A 22,423-nucleotide genomic window follows, 5' to 3' on the forward strand; every position below is an offset into this window, starting at 1 on the left:
CCCTCCCCTCCTCCCTCCCCTCCTCCCTCCCCTCCTCCCTCCCCTCCAGTCTCACTCTGTCACCAGGTTGGAGTGCAGTGGTTCGATCTTGGCTGATTGCGACCTCCTACTCCCTGGTTCAAGCGATTCTCCTGCCTTAGCCTTCTGAGTAGCTGGGATTGCAGGCACACACCATCACGCCCAGCTAATTTTTGTTTTATTAGTAGAGATGGGGTTTCACCATGTTGGCCAGGATGGTCTTGATCTCCTGACCTTGTGATCCATCCTCCTCCTCGACCTCCCAAAGTGTTGGGATTACAGGCATGAGCCACTGCACCTGGCCTAGCTTCCCACTTTGAAAGATAAGACTGATTATGTGTTCAGATGAAGTCAACCTATTTCTTTCTGCATTGTGAAGTTTATCCCGTCAACAGTTTAGTTTATCGTTTTAATATTTATAGGTGTTGTCTAAGATTTAGTATGTCAGTAGGAGTTTCAAAATCGTGACTTTTCTCACTTCTATCATACTGATTGCATTTATTAACTGGAATTCTCCCATAAGAAAGAACTTTCTCCCAGCTGTTTTCAGTTACCCTGAAATAAAATTACATTAGACAAAGCAGAATAAAAGCAGAATAAGGGCTTGATTTTTTCCTTTCCAGTTTTCAGGGCCATTAGTTGATGCCCCAGCAACTGTCAAGGACAGCCAAAGAGGTTCCCCCCCTCCATCATTATGAATTCATGGATGCTTATGTATTTGGTGTGTGTTGATTCATTGTAAACTTTATTTTTTTGATACTAAAATTGCCCTCCCTGGGGTAAATGGGGGCTCCTTGAAGTCAGCTTTGGAGCCTGTTGGCATGGCCTCATGAGTCTTTTGTAGTTTTCTTGCTTTCTGAAACAAGGCATGCCAGGCTCACCCTGGGCATTTACTGCCCTAGTCCTTGGATCTGCCATTTTGACAAAAGTCCCTCTACTTTTTAGTACAAGTGGTATTTAGACACAAAATCTGGGTGCCAAGAATATTTATGGCTCCTGGGTTGCCATTGCCTTCAGACCTTTTTGGTGAACAGAGCTTAGAAATACATGTTTTAAGAGAGGATAAAAACTACTAAGTTTGTAGTGGTATTTCTGATTCAGATTTAATTATGGGACTTTACTTCTTTGATTGGTTGTATCACTTCTCTTCTAAGTTGAAAATTCTGGTTTCCTAATATAATTAACTACTTATTTGCTTTATCTTGCAATATACCTGTAATAGTTTCGAAACTAACCTGTAAACCTAGCACTTTGGGAGGCCGAGGTGGGCTGATTACCTGAGGTTGGGAGTTCAAGACCAGCCTGGCCAATATGGTGAAACCCCATCTCTACTAAAAAATACAAAAAATTAGTTGAGTGTGGTAGTGTGCACCTGTATTTCCAGCTACTTGGGAGGCTGAGGCAGGAGAATTGCTTGAACCCAGAAGGCAGAGTTTGCAGTGAGCCGAGATTGTACCATTGCACTCTAGCCTGAGCTACGGAGTGAGACTTTGTCATAAATAAATAAATAAATAAATAAAAATTTCCTTTCAGTTCTTCTTATCCTAAAAAAAAAAACTCATTGGGAAGATACATAGTGTAAATACTAGGGTTTTAAGTCATTTGAAATAATTATTGTAATTATTATATATATAACATGTTATATATAACTATAATTTTATATAAATATTTTATACGAAATAAATTATATATAATTATATATAAAATTATAAATATATATTATATAATTGTATACTATATAATTATATATTATATAATTATATACTACCTATAATATAGAAATTATAATATTGCATATAATTATACAAGACTCCTGGGAATATGTCTTGTTTTATAATTTGGGCTTTAAAATCATTTAAATATTTTACGCCATAGTAATTTTAAATTTTAAAAGAAATAAAAAGCAATCCCTAAAAAATGGAAAACAACTTGAAATATCTCATTAACTAGATATCAAGTAGGTGGCACATTATTATTATTATAATTATATGTTATATAAATATATAACTATAAAAATATATAATATATAATATGATCAATAAACTATATAATATATATTTATATGTATTATATATTATAACATATAACAATATATAATATTTTATGTATAATATGTAATATATAATTAAATAATATGTAACTATATATAATTATTATAATTATAACAAGACATATTCCCAGGAGTCTTACTCTGTTTTCTCTACCTTATTCCTTCCTCTACCCTATAATTTATATACATGAATTCTATAATGTATATAATATATAGCATATGTTATGTTATATATATGTAATATAGTATATGTATTTGTAATATGTATTTTATGTAATATATAATACAAGTATGTAATATATAATGTATGTATTATATATGTAGTGTATATATATCTGCTTGTCTCAGCCTCCCAAAGTGCTGGGATTACAGGCATCAGCCAGCCACCGTGTCCAGCCTTTATAATTTTTATTAGTTTTCTTTTTGAAAATATGATAAATTTTATACATGTTTCTTCCCATTTCTCATAGAAAAGAAGTATATTATGAATTATATTTTAAATTGTTCTTTCTCATTTAACAATATTTGATGGAGATTATTCTGTATCAGTGTCTAGAGATATGCCTTATTCTTTCTTATAGCTGCAATAGTACTCCATTGCATGGCAGCACTGTAGTTTTTTTCCAACAAGTCCCCTATTGGTGGACATTTGAGTCGCTTCAGCCTTTTGCTATTACTAATTGCAGTAACAAACAGCCATATGCATCTGTCATTTTGTGGACTTGGCAGTGTGTCTTTGGGATGGATTCCTAGAAGTGAGATTCTGAGTCAAATGGTAAATACACATTTACTTTTGCTAAGTATTGCTAAACAATTCTCCATAGGGATGGTAACATTTTCCTGCAGGCCTTTTAATAGAACAAGGGGTCTCATTCAATAAGTTCATTATACAGAAGCTAGAAGACTGAGAAGATATATGATAGTGCTTTTGAAATGTTTGAAGTGCTATTATGGCATTCACAGGATGGAGACCTATTTTGCATAGCTTTGGAGGGCATACTTGGGATTAATTTCAAAACTGACATTAAGTCCCCTGATCAAACAGCTTCCTTAGCTCCTCATTCCAAGAAAAGGATGTCCGAGCATTGTCTGTGGCGTGCGTCCCAGACTTGCCACGTTTCCCTTTCAACCAGCCTTTTTCATCTCTTTTCCCACATCTCTGCCAGAGCCTATGGTTCTTCCAAATGGGATCCCTTGTCTCTCAAACATATCCCCTGCTCTGTGTCCCAGAGTCTTTGCTTTCTATGTTCCTAGTCATCTGTGGGTAAGGGGACACGCGTTCATAGCCCCTGCGCAACTTGCTTGTAAGTAGGCAGAGGGCTAGAGGGGATGGGCTCCGAGTCCAAGGACATTACTGGGTCTGGGAATGTGGGTACAGCTTCTCGGTGACATAGGAAGGAGTGAAGTGCAGTTAAGGCAGGAAGAAGTGAGACCAAGGCAGCCAGTGTGTTGTATTCAAGTCTGTGGACCATGAAGGCCTCACGAGGGGCCACCCCTCAGAGACTGGGGATGGCTTTTCTAAGGCTGGCAGGCAGGGAAAGGAAGAGGATGAAATCTGTTTTATAAGCAGTCCTGCATATGGGCAGAGACCACATTTGGTTTTATATATTGCCACATTCTCAGCACCTAGAGTGGCTTCCGTGTAGTAGGTGCTAACTCACCGTTTGTTTCAATGAACGAAATGAGTTCACTCACGAAAACTTACGTCTACAGGTGTGTGTCCACCGAAGCACCATCTACCCGGTGGGCCAGTTCTGGGAAGAGGGCTGCGACGTGTGCACCTGCACCGACATGGAGGATGCTGTGATGGGCCTCCGCGTGGTCCAGTGCTCCCAGAAGCCCTGTGAAGACAGCTGTCGGTCGGTGAGTGGGACAGAGGGGCTGGGCATGCCTGGAGCCATCAGGGCAGGAAAGTAGAGGAGGGCATCTTAGGAAGGGCAAGAAAGGTTTTTTTTTTTTTTTTTGGAGATAAGAGGCTTGCTGCGTCGCCCAGGCTGTAGTGCAGTGGCACAATCGCGGATCACTGCAAGCTCTGCCTCCCGGGTTCACGAGGAAGGGCAAGAAAGGTGCTTTAGTGACCTCTGGTTCAAGGCTAGGAGTATGGAAGAGGGGAGAGGGTTAGGGCTGGATAAGAAGAAAAAACGTGAGCAAAGGATTTCGGTGTCATCCTCCTGCAGTTCAGGCCTTAGCTAATGGTCACGTCTGTTGTATGGCCTTAAGTCTAAAGGACTGGTGGAGTAGGTTTGAGCAGAGATGTGGGGAGGACTAAATGCTTAGAAAAGAGGACTTGATTTCCTTTTTCTTCCACCCTCATATATCACCTTCACCTGTCCCTAGAACAAACGTATGCTCTGAATTTTCTAGGATTGTCCTGGTTTCAGTGTACTCTGGTGTCTCCACGTAGACTGTTGATTTTCAGGCCATGTTTATAATTTGAGGTACGGAAAACATCTCTGTTCTCCAAATCCAGTTTGTGGCGGCTGCCCCTGAGGCTCCTGTGTGTGCTGGGGTGCCCTATTCTTGCATGTTGAGGACTGATCAGACCCTAAAAAGGGAGCACCAGTCTGCAGAGAGGATTGTAGGACAAATTCTGCTTGCTAGTTTAATGCGCGTATTACTACATTATTATCAGCAGATAATGATATTAAGAGAAGAGGTGCCAGGGCGGGCAAGCACATACATCTCCTGATTGCTTTTGCAAATGTCAACGGCAGTGAAGACAGAGCTCCTGAAGGTGTTTTCAAGGTGAATGGTTTGATGGCAGAGGAGAGCTTGAGGACAGATCCTGAAACCCAGGCCCTTCACCTGCTGTTCTACCTGCATTTGGGTACTGAGAGTGAGTGGAGTTGCTCAGTACCTTTGAGAGAGGATGATGCTGTGGTATCCAGGTGTTCCTTTGGGAAACACTAAGCTTTAGAAACCCTTTGGTTTTCATCTCCTCTCACAGGCCACCTGAGGCCAGGAAAATAACTTGCTGTCAAATAAAGAGAAGTGCTGTTTACAGGTCATTTTTAGGATATTGACACCCACTATATTTCGTGTTTCAGTGGGGAGTTTTGCTTGCAAAGAATAGAACCCATTCAGACTAACTACAATAAGAGGGAATTTGTAGAAAAGATACAGGAGGATCTCAGACAGGAAGTGTAGAATTTGTAGAAAAGATACAGGAGGATCTCAGACAGGAAGTGTAGGATTTGTAGAAAAGATACAGGAGGATCTCTGACAGGAAGTGTAGGATTTGTAGGTGGGCACCAGGGTCCTACAGCATGTGTCTCCATTTGTCCTAAGAGCCGGTATTTGTGTCCATCTGCTCCAGCTCCTCCCTGCAGGCCAGCTTCCTCTGTGCAGAAGTTTTGCTTTCTCATACATTTTGTTTGCACACAGCTTTATCAAATCTCACTTCAACTCCACACAGCTTTTCAGATCCATGGTTCATCCTTTTCCAATCTGACTTAGTTGGTCTTTGTGTTTCATGGATCAGCTTCTCAAGAGGAAAGTTGACAGGCCCAGCTCAGCCCTTGGATCGGGTCCACTGTCCAGTTCATGCTCTGGTCCAGTCAACTATTGGGGGAGCTGCAGGTCCTGGGGTATAATCCTGGCTGTGTAGAAAAGCTGGGGACAACTTCAAAAAGAAGATGAGTAGGGAGGTCAGGGCAGGAGTGGAGGAGGAAACGTGTCTAGAACTCTTGACCATGTGATTGCTCTAGGGAATCCAGTGCCCTGTCTTAGAGGCTGAATGTTCACATCTTCTGGGGAAGAGAAGGGAGCGTCGTGGTTTAAAATCTCAGGGGACATGGGAGGCTGGGCTTGGATCTGTACTGTGTTGAGTGAGGTGGGAGCTTAAGTAAGTTACAGATAGTCTCAGACTTCATTCTGCAAAGACGGTAGTATTGTTAGCATTGTTATCTCTGGTCTGACCTCAGAGGCACTTGGGCTCATATCTCCCAGTCCATGTGTTGTCTGGGTTGTGACAGAAAAGAAAGGACAACACTATCATCGTCACCCTGAAGCCACAGTGTGCAGAAACACACTTTGCCCAAGCTCCTCCGTAGTTCTCTGCTCTTCGTGTCAGAGGAGTGGCGGCAGGTAAGTGGGGGCGTTGGCGGCTTCTCAGGAATGTTCCAGGTGGTCCTCAGGCGATGGCCTTGCTTCCGTGTCCATAGTGAGAGGAGGCCTCCGCCTCTCTACAAGCCTTTGAGGGGATTTTCCATGAAGGCTGATGGCCGTCTGACTCCTCACCCGTAGGCTCCTGAATCGGGTTCAGTCAAGGTGTAGGAACTGTGTTCTGAGAAACCGAAGGAAGTCCATTAGATTTTATTCACTCTGTGATACTCCTCAGGAGGAGGAAGAAGAGGGAGGGATGTTCTTCCCAGTATCAGACGGGAAACAGGACCACCCCAGGGAACGGGGTTGGCCGGAGCCCCTGTAGCTCACAGGAAGCCTGTGGACACTGGAGGGTCCTGACCCGAGCCCGGAGCCCGTCCTGTTAGGCTGGTTCAATCCGCAACTGTAGTGTTGCAAAAGGGTCAGTCTGATCCAGGAGGAGCTCTTCAAACCGTGCTCCTCAGATCACCTCAGAGGGGACAAGTGACCAGAGCTTGGCATCTGCCACCTCCGTTTCAGTTACTGCAATTGTGCTTAAAGGATCGTGCTACTAGATAAATTCATAATTTATTGTTCAGTGCATATGTTTTCAGGTTGGGTGGCTAATTAGACCTACTTAGTTCCATTCTTAGTTGGGAAACCAATGAAAACAGGATGGAGAAGAGAGCCAGGAGAAGGGCCGGGGATGTGTATTTTGATACAAGACATCAAACGTAGAGATAAGCGAGGGAATTTGTCGGAGGAAGGGAAAAGAAAGAATTGAAAAATACAGGCTGGACCCTGGTTATGCAGCGGGCAAACAGGGTTGCTGTGGGGTATGGAGGGGAATCTTAGACAGATGTAAATTTGGAGGCAGGGCTAAAAGTGAGTGTGAGAAGCTAGCCGGGGCTGTGGGAACAGGCATCTGGCCTGGGATCCATCCATAATATTGACACTCTTTGCTCATGGTGAGAGGCAACAGGAAACGAAAATAATATGCGGATCTCGATCACTCAGCCTTCTAGAGAGGCGCGCGAGAATGACAGCAGATCCCTTAAAGGTATTAATTACTGTCTTCTGTGTTCTTTGAGTCTTTGTTTCTGGCTCCCTGAGACCTTGTTTTCTTCTTGAATGGCATTTTGTATGTTCTGCTGTATCGTGGAAGGTGTGTACACAGATTGAGTCATCCTAATTTGTTGTCTCCTCCATAGTACCTAGTACATTGTAGGTGCACAGTAAATGACTTGAATCTTGGCTCATAAAAGCCTGGAGACAGCTCGCTGCGCACTGCTGGGAGGTGGGCAGGGATGTTAATAGGTCTCGTGGAGACTGGGTGGGGTTGAGCCAAGTCTCAGGAGTGTTGAGCCCTTCCAGAGAGAGGCACATGTGTTGTACATCTTCACGTTCTGCCCTGCTTGGGAGTGTGCTGGGGGAGCACAGCAGGCTGCCATCCACACCTGTCCCACGCCCGTCCCACACCTGTCCCACACCTGTCCCACACCTGTCCGGAACAGCTGTGGTTACTCTTTCTCTCTTAAGGACATAGCTCCAAGATGGAGCATAGTCCTGGATTCTTTGTTCTTGGCTCCTGGGACAAACACACTGTCATCACTTTGACTATTCTTTGTATAGACTTTTCAGAGGAGGGTTTCAGTCTATTTTCATGATGCTTTAGCCAGATTGGAGGACCTTCTAGAGGCAAAATGGGCTGACAGACTCCCAGGATGCTGTTCTCCTTGGCATGCTTTCTGGGGAAGGTTTGTCTGTTGCTCTCTCACTTTTCTTTTGTAAAGAACACCATACCCTATAAATTACTAGGTAAATGTCAAGTTTGTAACCTCTTGGAGAAGCCCAAATCAGCACATTGGTGAGCAGTATTGGGATCCAGTGTTCGTCTTGTATGGGAGGCTAGCCCTGCGAGAGCAGAGACTGGATCCCAGTCATCCTGAGTGCTCCCCCCGGTCAGTGAGGGGACCTAGAGTTGGCCATGATGGTAGCAGCTGCTGCTAAGTGAACTCTGAGCTGTCTTTAATACTCCCACAGACTGGATCATGGCCTCTCTCAAAGTGGGATCTTTCAGGGAACAGAATTATATCTCTGCAGCGGATGTAAGACTTTGTTTACTGACCTAGTAGTTGCTGCTTCTTGGCATGACCCTGAGCCTGGTTGGCAACAAAGGCGAAAATGCCCAGACCAGTGATCACTCAGTAGAACCCCAGGGTACAGTACGCAGGAGGTGTAGGTAAGAACCCCTATGTCTTTGCTGCTCACCTGTCCTTGCTCTGTTTTTTCTGCTTTTCCAGGGCTTCACTTATGTTCCGCGTGAAGGCGAGTGCTGTGGAAGGTGCCTGCCATCTGCCTGTGAAGTGGTGACCGGCTCACCACGGGGGGACTCCCAGTCTTCCTGGAAGAGCGTAGGTCCAGGCCCCCGGGACGGGGAGGAGGGCAGACCGGGGCTGCTCCAGGGACCAGTGTTGACCTTAGTTTCATCTCATTCCCTGCCCTTTGCTTTCCTCACTGGGCGTTTCACCCAGCTGTTGGTGTTACCCAGATGCCAGCTGGGATGACCTGCCCCTTAGGAACTAGTTAAGACTGCCTCAGGCTTCCCATTTTGTAGATTTTGGGAGAAAAGCCCAGGGCCCTCTCGGGGGCATTCATGCTCTCTCATTCACCTGTGAATCTGAGGTGCTGTGGCTGAGCGGCTGGTTCTGGGATGGCCTCATCACCCCTCCGAAGTGCCACAGGCTGCAAGTACTGTTCTGGACCACATGGACCCAGGCAGGGTCCCCAGACCTTTTCACTGATTTCTACTGAAACCTCCCTGGTGGTTTTAGGGAGGTGGAAAACTTTACAACCCAGAAAAGGAACAGTATTTCCCACAGTCCCTCGGCTATTTCTGCAGGTCTGGCTTGGGACATCTTGCCAGCCCCCTATCGCCCCACTCTCATCCTCTCCTGGCTGGCCCACCCCTGCCAGTCCCTTCTTGTAACACAGAGCAGTTCAGCTGTCCCCTGTGTGCTGCCAGGTGCTCTCAGACTCTGATGCTCATCAAGCCATTATTCTTAAAAACAGAGGATTCCGTCTCTGGGGATTTTAGTCCAGATGCTAGGAGAATCACAGTTCTTTCAGTCTGGTCAGAAGGATAAGGTGGGTAGTAGCCAAGTCCTGGCAGCCTTGGGAGCTGGTGCTGGGAGGAGGTGAGCTGCCCATATGGGCCTTCCCTCTGTCTCCCTTAGTAAGACCAATGCGCTTCCCTTAGAGAGGAAGGCCAAGGGTCTGCTATCTTGTCCTGAGCCTTCCCCATCTCCTACCCAGGCCCATTGCCTTTCTCCTCCCCAGTGATAACAGAATGACTCACTGGGCTTTTTCAGGTGAGTTTCCACCTCCCCCTCTAGTCCGGGTTGCCTGTGTGTTCCCTTCCCTGTGTTCTCCCCTCCCCACCTTTTAGTGTTTCTGCTCCCATGTGCCCTGGATGGAGGCAGGTTTTATTCCTCCTTCCCAGGGTCAAGGTACAGCTCAGATCAGAGGCTGCCCCATCCTGGAGGGGCGGAGAGCCAGTCCCTTTGTGCTCAGTATTCCTGCCCCTTTCCCCATCTCTCATTTCCCTTCAAGGCCCACCCCACCCTGCCCCCATCGGTATTTGCAAAACATAAGGTGACCTGGGCTTCTCTCCTCTACCTCAAGTCTCCATCTGAACTAAAAAACTTGGGTGATGGCAGTGGTTTTGCTGCTGAACCATGTCAGGGGGCAGCAGGGGTGGTGGCAATGGGTGCTCTTAGTGAGCTGGTGGCCATGGCTCGGTGAGTAAGTAATCAGAGGAGGGAGAGGTCTGGAGGGTGGAGTCAGGAGTGGGAGGCGAAGAGAATGGCTGCAAGTGTTTGGCATTTTCTACACTCCATCTGGAAGGAGAAGAAATAAGCAGGCACCAGGAGAAGTAGGTCAGGGCCTGAGATGGCGGCAGAGGGCACCTGGTTACATATCTGGGTGCTGGCCGACACAGGGCACTCGCGGTGACATTTTCCGGGGAAGATCCTCCTGGTGACTTTTCTGAACCATGGTCTTGGGTCCTTTCAGTGCTTTTGGCCCATGGTGACAACCCTTTGAGATCAGGCTACCTGTGTGCAGCCCCGGACTCTTCATGGACAGATTGCAGGGCTGTTGGGGTCCCAGGCCAGCCTTCTCAGGCTTCTGCCAGCTCCCTGTCTCCCCTTACCGTGGGAAGTGGCACCAGGCTGGGAAATGGGTTGGGCTTCCCCGCTGCACCTTCCGTCTGATGGCCCACAGTGCTGCTTCTCGGCCAGAGTGTCTGAGCTCAGCTCAAACCAGTGCTGAGAAAGGGAGGATGAGTCCCCTGGCTTCTCCAAGGTGCTTGCCTGGGTGCCTCAGTCAGGTGATTTTGACGCAGACTGTTTGAGTGGCACTCACTGAGATGAGCCCCACTCATCCCCTCCATGGGCCCTACCCTGTGGTGGGGACTTACAGGTTAAGCCAGGCCTCACGTCTAGAGTCCAAACCAACTCCCTGAGAGAAGAGCACCTTCCCACTGGGACCCTGGGCTCTAGCCCTGCCCCAGCTTGTTGGACTAATTCTGGTGCCCTTCAGGTCGGCTCCCACTGGGCCTCCCCGGAGAACCCCTGCCTCATCAACGAGTGTGTCCGAGTGAAGGAGGAGGTCTTTGTACAACAAAGGAACGTCTCCTGCCCCCAGCTGGAGGTCCCTGTCTGCCCCTCGGGCTTTCAGCTGAGCTGTAAGACCTCAGCGTGCTGCCCAAGCTGTCACTGTGGTAAGTCGTGTAGGCTGGGGCTGTGCTGGGCTGGACCGGGCCCCATCTTTAAGCCTCTCTTTCCACCTTTGGCTCCTGAATTCTTTGCCTTTTTAGCAACTTAGGGAAATGGATAGGACCGAGATCTTCCCATCTGTTCCTACTGCTTTTATGAGAAAGCAAATAAGAAAACCGTAAGAATTTCCCGAAGATCACTACATAGCGAGACTGGGATTCGACCCTAGGTTTCTCTGATTTGGAGACCACCTTTGTATGCTGTGACGTTTCACCCCGGGGAAGGCGTTCAACTTGCCACTCTGACCCTGCGAACAAACAAACAAACAAATGGCAACAACAACAAAAACGTTCTCTCTAGTGAGGTGAACTCACTCTGAGTTTAGGTGGATTCTCACTCTGGAGTGAGAGGCGCTATCTCTGGATAGGCTGGAGTGCAGAGGCGCTATCTTGACTCACCGAAACCTCTGCCTCCTGGATTCAAGCGTTTTTCCAGCCTCAGCCTTCCGAGTAGCTGGGATTACAGGCGTGTGCCACCACGCCTGGCGAATTTTTGTATTTGTAGTAGAGATGTGGTTTTGCTATGTTGGCCGGGCTGGTCTTGAACTCCAGACCTCAAGTGATCCACCCACCTCGGCCTCCCAAAGTGCTGGGATTACAGTCGTGAGCCACTGCGCCTGAGCCCTGAATTCTTGAAAGTGAAAATTTCAAGAGTAGCATTTCGTTGTTTGATAAACCCAAACATCCTCCCATTTATCCCATCCCTTAAACGTAAATTCACATAAGCAAGTGCTGTCGCTTGGAGAATGTACGGGGCTCTTCTCACTGTGGGCTGCATGGGGAAGGGAGGCTGCTGTGGGCTCTGGCAGTAGGACCCCAGTGCTGTGTTGGCGGGGGAAAGGGCCGACAGATACAGGAGGGAGGCCCAGACACGGAGGAGGAGCCCCAAAGGGAGCGAGCAGCCTGCTCACTGGTCTCACTGGGGTGTGTGGTGCCCACTCTCACTCTGCGCTTTTCTCTCCCCCAGAGCCCGTGGAGGCCTGCATGCTCAATGGCACTATGATTGGGGTGAGCCGCCGCCCTCTTCTCCAGAGCAGGTGGTGGGGACAGGGAAGCGGCGGGTACTGCGGGAAGGGTAGCAGGCAAGTCATTGTAAAGCAGAAATGAAGGAAACCGGGGAGACCTAACCCCAGCTTTCCACTGCCTGCGGGACATCCCTGGCATCCTGGAGCCCAGGCTAGGACCATCTTCCTGACTCTCCGGGCCGTCTCACACTCACTTCGTGGCCCCCACCTCAGGCACCTGTGCATTTCTTCTGTGCACAGAGAAGCACTCTAAAGTCATTGTGCACATTTTAGTCTGTCCCCTCTGCCACTGCCTGGGCTGCCTCTTTGGAATGAAAGTTCTCACTCTTACCATCTCAGTACTGGAGATGGGAGGACAGTAAGGCAATGGGCCATAGGAGACAGGAGCCAGCAGCAGAGCGATGGCTCATGGGAGCTATGGGTGGGTGGGCAGGAGACAGCATATGGGAGTAAGGCGAGGGGGGGATTGGATGCTGGGGTGGCCTGACCCTGGTGCCTCTGGTTCCAGCCTGGGAAGAGTGTGATGATCGATGCATGCACAACCTGCCGCTGCATCGTGCAGGTGGGGATCATCTCTGGATTCAAGCTGGAGTGCAGGAAGACCATCTGCAATCCCTGCCCCCTGGTAAGAGAGGCTCGATGGGGACCGAGGGCATGGACTGGATGCTTGTTGGGACCCAGGCAGTGGGACCTCACTGGGGTCTTTAAATAAATAAATCTTTCGTAATTTTCTGATTATAAACAATATTTGACAATGAAGAAGAGAGTAAAAGTCACCCACCCAAATTGCATGCCTCAGAAATAATTATAATTCTGGTTTTATAAGTTGCAAATATTTTCTTCCTGAGTTTTCACAATAGACACAGTATTTGCCAGGCTTATGATACTATGTTTACAGTTCCGTATCCCTTTTTGTCTATTTTAAGAAATAGCACCACTGTTCTTCAAAAATACTAAAAATTAGTCAACAAATATTTATCAGACACCTCCTATGTGCAAGGCTCTACACAACACTCCTTTGAGTGGATGTGCCTCATGTATACAGCCAAGCTATTACGGGACATTTGGGTGGTTTCAAATATTTCTCCCTGTTTTTGCCGGGGCACGCTGACGATGCTTGTTCTGGATGCCTCCTTGAGGTGGTTCTGAGGGGTGGACTCATCGTTTCTACTTTGGCAGATGAAACTGGCATTCCATGGTTTCAGTTGTGACTTAGTCCTACCTCACTGGAAAGTTTTGAGCCCCATGGCAGCAGGGCGGGGCCTGCAGCTCAGGAGGGGGCCTTGGCTCTTCCTCAAACTCCTTTCTGGATGTCGGGCTTCTGCTGTTTGAGAAAATGCCATTGGTCAGAGGAATTTCTTGTGAGCTAGACGCATGAACTGTGGGGATGGCTCTTTCAGAGAGCGCAGGGAAGTGCTTGTCTCTCAGCTCTGTGAGGCAGTCGGGGGGGCTGCAGCAAGGTGGAGAGGAGCCACTTAGAAGCAGGCAGCACAGTGGCCAGAGGGGCAGGGGTGGGGGCCGAGAGGTGGTGCAGGTGTGTTTTACACTGTTGAGGACAAGGGACAGGTAGATACTCTACATCTGTGTTCTTCATGGCACTTGGAGGTATCAAGCTCTAAGTGTGGACTTAATGAAAGAAGTATGGAGTGGATAGATCTGTAGGAGACACAGCTGTTTCTGAGAGAATGATTCAGAGAGAGCATTCCTTAATTAGGAAGAAGGTAAGTATGTGGTTTTCCTTTTGCTTGTATTTTTAAAAATCCCAGTCGATGTTTTAGGATTTGGGGCCCAGTTGTGTGCATGCGTGTGTGTGTGCGCGCGTGTGTGTATTGTGTAACAACCCACCTAGAACACATCTGGGCTTCCATATGGAATGAAACAATGCTGCCTGCAGTCTTGTGGCATCCCTTTTTCCTGGAATGTCCACTGATCCAATCAGGGCAGCCAGGAGACAGTGGGCGGCCCACCCCAATGCCGGCCGGTGGAGACGGGCCCTACAGCCTGCTCTCTGGAGGGCGGGCCCGCTCTCTCCCTGCAGTGCCCTCTGGTGTTCAGAGGGAGCCACAGCTGCTTCCTCCGTATCTGGAGAAATCCACCTTTAGAATCCAGTCTCAGATGGAGGTTTCCAAATACTCAAAAATCCATGGTCCCATTTGGGCTGTGTATTATTCTTCTTTTCCTCCAAAATTCTGCTATCTCCCAGAGGAGTGCAGCCACCTCCTGTCTCTTGAGATCCCTTAGATTCCCTCTCCCTCTATGCATCTCTCAAGCCTTGCTGAAGCCGGCCTCTGCTGATCCCGTTCTAGCTCAGCATCCTCCGCTAGTCCTACTACGTCTTCTGCCATGAAAGGTCTCTGGGACATCTCCTGGGGGCGGGGGTAGCTGTGGTGAATTAAGGCTGGCTCGGTCGGCTTGAACTGCACACATCGGGCTGAAATGTCAGCATTGCCCAAGATATGAGTCTTCTGTTGCCTCCCAGGGGAGACAATGCTTGTACCTAAAGGGAGATCAGCAGAAGGAAGTTTGTGCTGATGAGTGGTCGAGATGAGGCTTGACAGCTGGCTGCTCAAGGAAAGCACGAGGAAGAGGGGCCACCGTGCCGTGGAACCCTGGAAAGGCGTCCTGGAGGAGGGCCACCCTGAGTGGACCTCGAGCCATGAACGGGTGGAATGTCGAATAGACCTTCCAGGGAAGGGCATGGTGAATGAATAACCGGCAGCCAGAAGCCAGGGTTAGAAAAGGGAAACACGAGGAGGTGGATGGGAGAGCTGCAAGCAGTCGATGGAAATACATGGAAAGGGGCCATGGAGGATGGTGTGCAAGGCAGTTTTAGGAGGACAACTGTGTGAGGAAAGCAGGACTAATTGGCTGCTCAGACCTAAACAAGTGAACTCGGGGGCTGGCTGGGAACTTGCTCAGCAGGAGGAGGAAGAGGCTGCTCCTGAGAAGGATGTTTCCTGCAACAATCCCAGTGTTCTGGGAAAACCCAGAAGGCAACTCTGCCCTCTCTGTGAACGAAGGCATGTGGAACACATACCCGTAGCCAGCAGCGGCCGGGAAATCCAGCAGTGCCCAAACAAGTCCCGTTCATCGTGCGCGGCTGTGGTCTGGTCCTGCAGGGCAGCAGACATGCTGCAGAGTGGGTGTTTCCTCTACGCGCTCTCCTCGCCTCCCTTGCCTCTTCCAAGCCCCTGCTACACCCTTAACACTGTTGCCCCCTTCTGCTTCTTTTCTCCCTCCTTTCCCTTTTCTTCCAAATGTTTCTTCTCCCGTAACTGCCCTCCACCTTTGCTTTTCTTGGCCTCACTTTGCCCTCTGCCTCCTGCTGTGTGGATTTGGCTTCCCTGACTGCTCTGTCCTCCCTGGCTTTTCCTCCTGCCTGCTTCTGAAGACATGTCACGTTCATGGCTTCATTTATGAGAACAAATGGTTTAAATTAATCTCCGAGCAAGCTTACCGACTCCTAACCTTGATCTTGGGACAGGTCATCTGTCTGGGTGCTCCAAATTGACTTGGTGATTCATAATAGAAAAGCCTCAGGACCCCAATGAATGGATCTCTGAATGGTGATCACTAAATATGGCAAAATGAGAAAAAGAATGACAACAGAGTTGGCTTCTCACAAAACTAAATTGATTCTTTAAAAAATGTTGGGATTATGTGATTGTGTTCTTTGTTTTTTGGGGGTACGAAGATGGAAATGGTCAAAAGAACTTGAATTTTTTTCTTCTAAAGAAAGCGACACTAATAATTTTTAGGGAATGATGAGACAGTGGATGGTAGCTTGGTAGCATTTTGGTTTTATTTATTTATTTATTTATTTATTTACAGACAGAGTCTCTGTCTCCCAGGCTGGAGCGCAGTGGTGTGATACCGGCTCACTGCAAGCTTGGCCTCCTGGGTTCACGCCGTTCTCCTGCCTCAGCCTCCCGAGTAGCTGGGACTACAGGCGCCTGCCACCATGCCTGGCTAATTTTTTATTTTTAGTAGAGACGGGCTTTCACCATGTTAGCCAGGATGGTCTCAATCTCCTGATCTCGTGATCCGCCCACCTCGGCCTCCCAAAGTGCTGGGATTACAGGCGTGAGCCACTGCGCCTGGCTGCGTTTTGGTTTTTATTTTATTAAAATTGTTTAAAACACTCTTACTTTACAAAATAAAAAGTTGCCAACCCTGTTTTTCTCCCAGTCCTGCTGTCTCGAAGCTGCTGCTTTGTCCGACGCCGATATAAATAAGGGGCTTTTACCGTATGCCACCGTCAACAAGTCCCTCGCTGCACTGAGCTGTGATTGCACCACCTGCACTCCAGCCTGGGTGACAGAGCCAGATCTTGTCTCAAAAACTAAACAAAACAAACAAGAAAACAAGTTCCTAGCTGAACTTACCTCTGTGAGTGTAGGGGGGCCGATGAGGGGCCAGATGCTGGGGATACAAGAGAACAGCAGAGACAATTTGCAACCTCCCATACTTCTCAGGGAGAAGTTTTTTCCAGCATTGTATGGGAGTTCCAGTTACTTCCTCACCATTGTTGGTATTGTCATGCTTTTCCATTTTAGCCATTGGGAAGTGGTATCTTCTAGCATTTTTTCCTTACTGCTTCTCTAATTTCAGAATCTTCTAGTAGTTTAAATTTGCATTTCTCTGTCGGCTAATGATGTAGAGCATCTTACATACTTACTGGTTATATCATCTTTTGTGATGTGTTTGTTCAAGCTTTTGGCCATTTTTATATTGGGGTGTTTGCCCTTTAATGATTATGATTTTTTTTTTCTGTAGTTTGGATACTAGTCCTTTATAAGGTATCTAATGAAATATTTTCTTTCAACTGATGGCTCAGCTTTTTCTTCATTGTGTTTTTTGAAGATCAGGAGTTTAATTTTGATAAAATTCAGTTTATAGATGTTTTTCTTTTATGGTTAGTGCTTTTCATGTCCTGTTTAAGAAATTTTTGTCCATTTTAGGGTCGTGAAGATAGTATCCTATGTTTTCTTTTAGAAGCATTATAGTTTAGTTTTACGTTTAGGTCTATGATCCATGAGGAATTAAATTTTAAATACGGTATAAAGTAGAGGTCTCCTGTATGGCTGTCCAGTGGATCCAGCACCATTTGTTGAAAAATGATCCTTTCCTTATTGAATTACATTGGTACCTTTGTAAAAAATGAATTGCTGGCTGGGCGTGGTGGCTCACGCCTGTAATCCCAGCACTTTGGGTGGCTGAGAGGCAGGCAGATCACGAAGTCAAGAGATTGAGACCATTGTGGCCAACATAGTGAAACCCCATCTCTACTAAAAATACAAAAATTAGCTGGGCATGGTGGCAGGTGCCTGTAATCCCAGCTACTCAGGAGGCTGAGCCAGGAGAATCACTTGAACCAGGCGGGGCAGAAGTTGCAGTGAGCCGAGATCACGCCACTCTACTCCAGCCTGGTAACAGAGTGAGACTCTGTCTCAAAAAAAAGAATGAATTGCCTGTATATGTATGGATCAATTGCTAGGTTCCTTTTTTTCTCATCCTTTAATTTGTCTATCCTTATGGTCATACCACTGTCTTGATTACTGTAACTTTATGGTTAGCCTTGAAATTAGATAATTTAAGTTCTTCAACTTTGCTCTTTTTCAAGATTGTTTTGGCTATTTAATGTCCTTTCAATGCCTATATAAATTTAGAGTCATCTTGTTAATCTTTATTTAAAAAAGTGTTTAAAGTATGCTGGATTATATTGAACCTATAGGTTAATCTGGAGAGAAAGGATGTCTAAACAATGTTGAGTTTTTCAATCTAGGAACATAGTATATCTCCTCAATTATTTAGGTCTTGTTCTCAGTCTGTGCTGCTGTAACACAATACCTGAGATTGGGTAATTTATAAGGAACAGAAATTATTTTTTTCACTGTTCTGAAGGTCCAAGATTAAGGTACCAGCAGATTTGATGTCTGATGATGGCGTGTTCCTCGTAGGCAGTGCTTTCTCATGGCATCCACATGTGGCAGAAGGTGGAAAGGCAAAAGGCACTAGGGCATTCCCTTTGACTTTTTTTTTTTTTTTTTTGAATAACAGCACAAATTCACTCATGAGAGTGGAGCCCTCATGACTTAATCACTTAGGCCCCATCTCTTAATATCATCAGTTGGGGGTTTAAATCCCAACATAGGAATTTTGGAGGGACACACACATTCACATCTTAGCAGTCTTCTTTAATTTTTCTCTGCAATGATGTTGTGTGTGTGTAGATGCACAAGTTTTGTTACACTTATTACCTAGTATTTGGATGATATTGTGAATGGAAGTTTTAAAAAAAATTTTATAAAGTTAGTTTTTATATTTTGATCTTGTATTCTTCAGCCTTGCTAAATTCACTTACTAGTTGCAGTAATGGTGTTTTATTCTTTTCTTTTTTTGAGGGGGCAGATTCCTAAGGATTTTCTTCATGAACAGTTATGACACCTTCAAATAAAGACAGCTTTTACTTCTTTTGAAATCTTTATACATTCTGCTTTGTTTTTTTGCTTATCAAACTGGCTGATACAATCAGTACGATATTGAATAGAACTGATGGGAATGTTTTGTTTCTGATCTTGGAGGGAGTTAATTCATTAAGTACGATATAGTTGGATGTTCAACAGCAGCAGTGCCCAAGCTTTTTGGCACCAGGGACCAGTTTTGCAGAAAACAGTTTTTCCATGGACCCGGGTTGGGGGAATGGTTTTGGGGTGATTCAAATGCATTATGTTTATTACGCACCTTATTTCTATTATTATATTGTAATATGTAATGAAATAATTATATAACTCACCATAAGGTAGAATCAGTGGGAGCTCTGAGCTTGTTTTCCTGCAGCTAGATAGTCCCATCTAGGGGTGATGGGAGACGGTGACAGGTCATCAGGCATTAGATTCCCATAAGGAGCACACAACCTGTATCCCTTGCATGCGCAGTTCACAGTAGGGTTTGGGCTCCTGTGAGAATCTAATGCTGGTTGCTGATCTGACAGGAGGCGGAGCTCAGTTGGTAATGTGAGTGATGGGAAGTGGCTGTAGATACAGATGAAGCTTCGCTTGTTGGCCCGCTGCTCACCACCTGCTCTGCAGCCCAGTTCCTAACAGGCCATGGACCGGACCGGTACTGGGGCCTCCTGTCTTATGGAATATTGAAGAAGTTCTCTTCTATTTTTTTTAGTGCTAAGTTTCTACAATGAATGGGTTTTAAATTGTGTCAAAAAGTTTTGCTATATATTTTAAGATGACCATATGGTTCCCTGTTAATTCTGTTAACATGAGGAATTGTATGGATTGATTTCACATGGTGAGCCAACCTTTCATTCTTTTGATAAACCCCCTTCATGACGTGTTATCCTGTTTCACATCTGCTGCTAGATCCATTTGCTCATATTTTGTTAAGGATTTTTATGTTTATGTTAAGAGGGATAGGTTTCTAATTTTCTTCTCTTTAATGCTTTTGTTAGATTTTGATGTCAGGGTTATGCTAGATCCAACAAAATATGGTGTTTTCTAAAGAGCTTATGTAAAATTGGTATTATTTCTTCCTAAAATTTTTGGCAGATTTCATCAGTGAAGCTTTACTAGGCTTGAAGCTTTTCATGTGGAAAAGTTTTATATATAAAATTCAACTTTTAAAATGGAAAGACATTTTCTGTTTCTTCTTGAATTAATTTGGTAAATCGGTTTTCGTGGAACTTATCCTTGTATTTAAGTTGGTCAAATTTAGTTACACAAAGTTGTTTATAACATTTCCTTATTATACTTTTAACATCTGTGGAATGTGCAGTTGTAAACCTTCTATTATTTCTAATATTGATAATTTGTTTTTTCATTTTCTTGATTAGCTAGAGATTTTCTTATTTTGACTACTTCGTCTATTATATATTATTATATATTGATATTATATTATCTTTCAAAGATCCAACTTTTGCCTTTGTTGTTTTACTTTTTATATTTTTCTTTTCTATTTTATTGATTTCTGCCCTCATTTTTATTATGTCTTGTCATTTAATGACTGGGTCTAATTTGCTCTTCTTTTACTGCATCTTACTATGGAAGCTTAGCTCATGATTTTCTAATATAAGCATTTAAAATATAAATTTTCCTTCAAGAACTGTTTTTGCTGTACTCCTCAGATTTTGATATATTTTTATTATTTCTAGATAAAAATATTTATTTTTTGATTTAAAAGTATTCTATTTAATTTCCAAACATGGTGGTGTGTTTTTCAATACTTTATTGTTGCTAATTTCAATATAATGAAATTGGTCATAGAATATAATCTCTAAGATTTCACAATCTTGACATTTATTTACTTTTTTATCTAGTCAGTCTCTGTTTATCCATGTTTACATTTTTATGGCCCACAATGTGGTCTATGTTTGTCAATATTCCATGTGCATTTGAGAATAATGTGTGCTCTGCAGTTTTGGAATGTAATAGTTTATTATTTCCAACTAGGTCATACTGGTTTTTATAGTTTTCCAAATCCTCAGTGTCTTCATTTATCTTTTTCCTACTTGTTTTTATCAATTACTGAGAGAACATAAAAATCACTGACTGAGATTGTGGATTAGCCTATTTCTCCCTTTAGTTGTATCCATTTTTGCTTCATATATTATGAAGCTTTGTAGATGCATACATATTTAGCATTCTTATGTCTTGATGAATCTATTCTTTCGTCGTTATAAAATAACCTCCTTTATTTTTTAGAGATAGGATCTCACTCTGTCGTCCAGGCTGGAGTGAAGAGGTGCAATCATGGCTCACTGCAGCCTTGACCTCCCAGGCTCAGGTGATTCTCCCACCTCAACCTCCCACCTAGCTGGGCTAGAGGTGTGCGCCACCATGTCCAATTAATTTTTTTGTAGAGATGGAGTTTTGCTATGTTGCCCAGGCTGGTCATGAATTCCTGGGCTCAAGAAATCCTCCCACCTCAGCCTCTGAAATGCTGGGATTACAGGTGTGAGCCACTGCACCCAGTCACCTCCTTTATTTTTGGTAAAATTCCTCATCTTAAGCCGTCTCTAGTCCTATCTAAGCTTGACAACAATGGACCAAGATAACAAACTAAGAATTACAGTCAGTTATTCACTCATTCAACATATGTAGCATCTATTATCATTTATCGAAGCAGAGGGATCAAATCAGTGAAAGAAAACAGATAAAAATCCTTTACCTCCTTCCCCTAAGTGAAGAGTAATCTTTTTTGTTTATTTATTTTTTTGAGACAGGGTCTCACTGTGTCTTCCAGGCTGGAGTGCAGTGGTGTGATCATGGCTCACTGCAGTCTTGACCTCCTGGTCTCAGGTAATCCTCCCATCTCAGCCTCCCAGGTAGCTGAGACTACAGTTGTGCACCACCATGCCTGACTGATTTTTTGTATTTTTTTTAGAGATGGGGTTTTGCTGTGTTTCACAGGCTGGTCACGAACTCCCGGGCTCAAGTAATCTTCCCGCTTGGGCTTCTCAAAGTGCTGATATTATAGGCATGAAGCCACCACACTAGCCTTGTTTGGTATTAATACACCTATATCAACTTTCTTATTTTGCTAATTTGTCTATTATATCTTTATTTTCAACCTATCTATCTAAATTAAAAGTGCATCTCTTGAAAACAACATACTAATTGAGTTTTGCTTTTTAAAATCTAAAGGTGACAATCTCCATTTAATGTAAGTATTGATATAGTTGGGGTTAAATCTATTGTTATTCATTTTATCTGCTGTCTTCTTTGTTACTTGTTCTGTTAATTCTTTTTTGTCTTTTGGTTCAATTGAGTTTTTCCTTTTTTTCTTTTTGTTAGTATTATATCTCCTCTATTGACCTTTTCTTTGTATTTCTTCATATTACTATTTTAGTGGTTGCTCTAGACTTATCACAGTCCACTTTGATTTAATAATATAACATTTCATGTACAATATGCTTTTTCCACAATTTGTACTTTTGTTGTCATATAGTTTACTTCTACATAAGAAGAGATACATTCCACAAGGTATTGCTATTATTTTTGCTTTAAACAGTCATTTGTCTTATATAGAATTAAAGTGAACTGAAAGTGATGTTTTGTATTTACCTACATATTTATAATTTTCAGTGCTCTTCCTTCTTATATATCTGAACTTCCATATTATATCATTTCCCTTCAGCCTAAAGAACTTCTTTTAGTGCAGGGCTGGATGACAACACATTTCTCAGATTTCATTTATCTGAAAATGTCTCTATTCTGCCTTATTTACTGAATATAGAATTCTAGGTTGACAGGTTTTTTTTTTTTAAATTTCATCACTGTAAGTATGTTTGATTGTCTTTTGGCTTGTGTTATTTCTGATGACCAGTCAGCCGCCATTTTTATTTTCCTTTTTGCATTTCCCCCCTTCTATTGGATGCTTTAATGGTTTTTCTTTAGT

The 22,423-nt window shown here is 44.5% G+C and overlaps 1 protein-coding gene across 2 annotated transcripts in view; it reads left to right on the plus strand.

The window, feature by feature from the left end:
• VWF (von Willebrand factor) overlaps positions 1–22,423 on the plus strand; it is a 172,054-nt gene that overhangs the window by 141,030 nt on the left and 8,601 nt on the right. For both annotated transcript variants that reach the window (XM_025401752.1, XM_025401750.1), the window contains exons 43-47: positions 3,782–3,931; positions 8,455–8,565; positions 10,754–10,934; positions 11,956–11,996; positions 12,522–12,638. In XM_025401752.1, coding sequence (XP_025257537.1) covers positions 3,782–3,931; positions 8,455–8,565; positions 10,754–10,934; positions 11,956–11,996; positions 12,522–12,638 — 600 coding nt within the window. The remainder of the gene's footprint in view (positions 1–3,781; positions 3,932–8,454; positions 8,566–10,753; positions 10,935–11,955; positions 11,997–12,521; positions 12,639–22,423) is intronic.

This window comes from Theropithecus gelada, chromosome 11, assembly GCF_003255815.1.
Source record: "Theropithecus gelada isolate Dixy chromosome 11, Tgel_1.0, whole genome shotgun sequence".
In the NCBI taxonomy this organism is placed as follows: domain Eukaryota; kingdom Metazoa; phylum Chordata; class Mammalia; order Primates; family Cercopithecidae; genus Theropithecus; species Theropithecus gelada.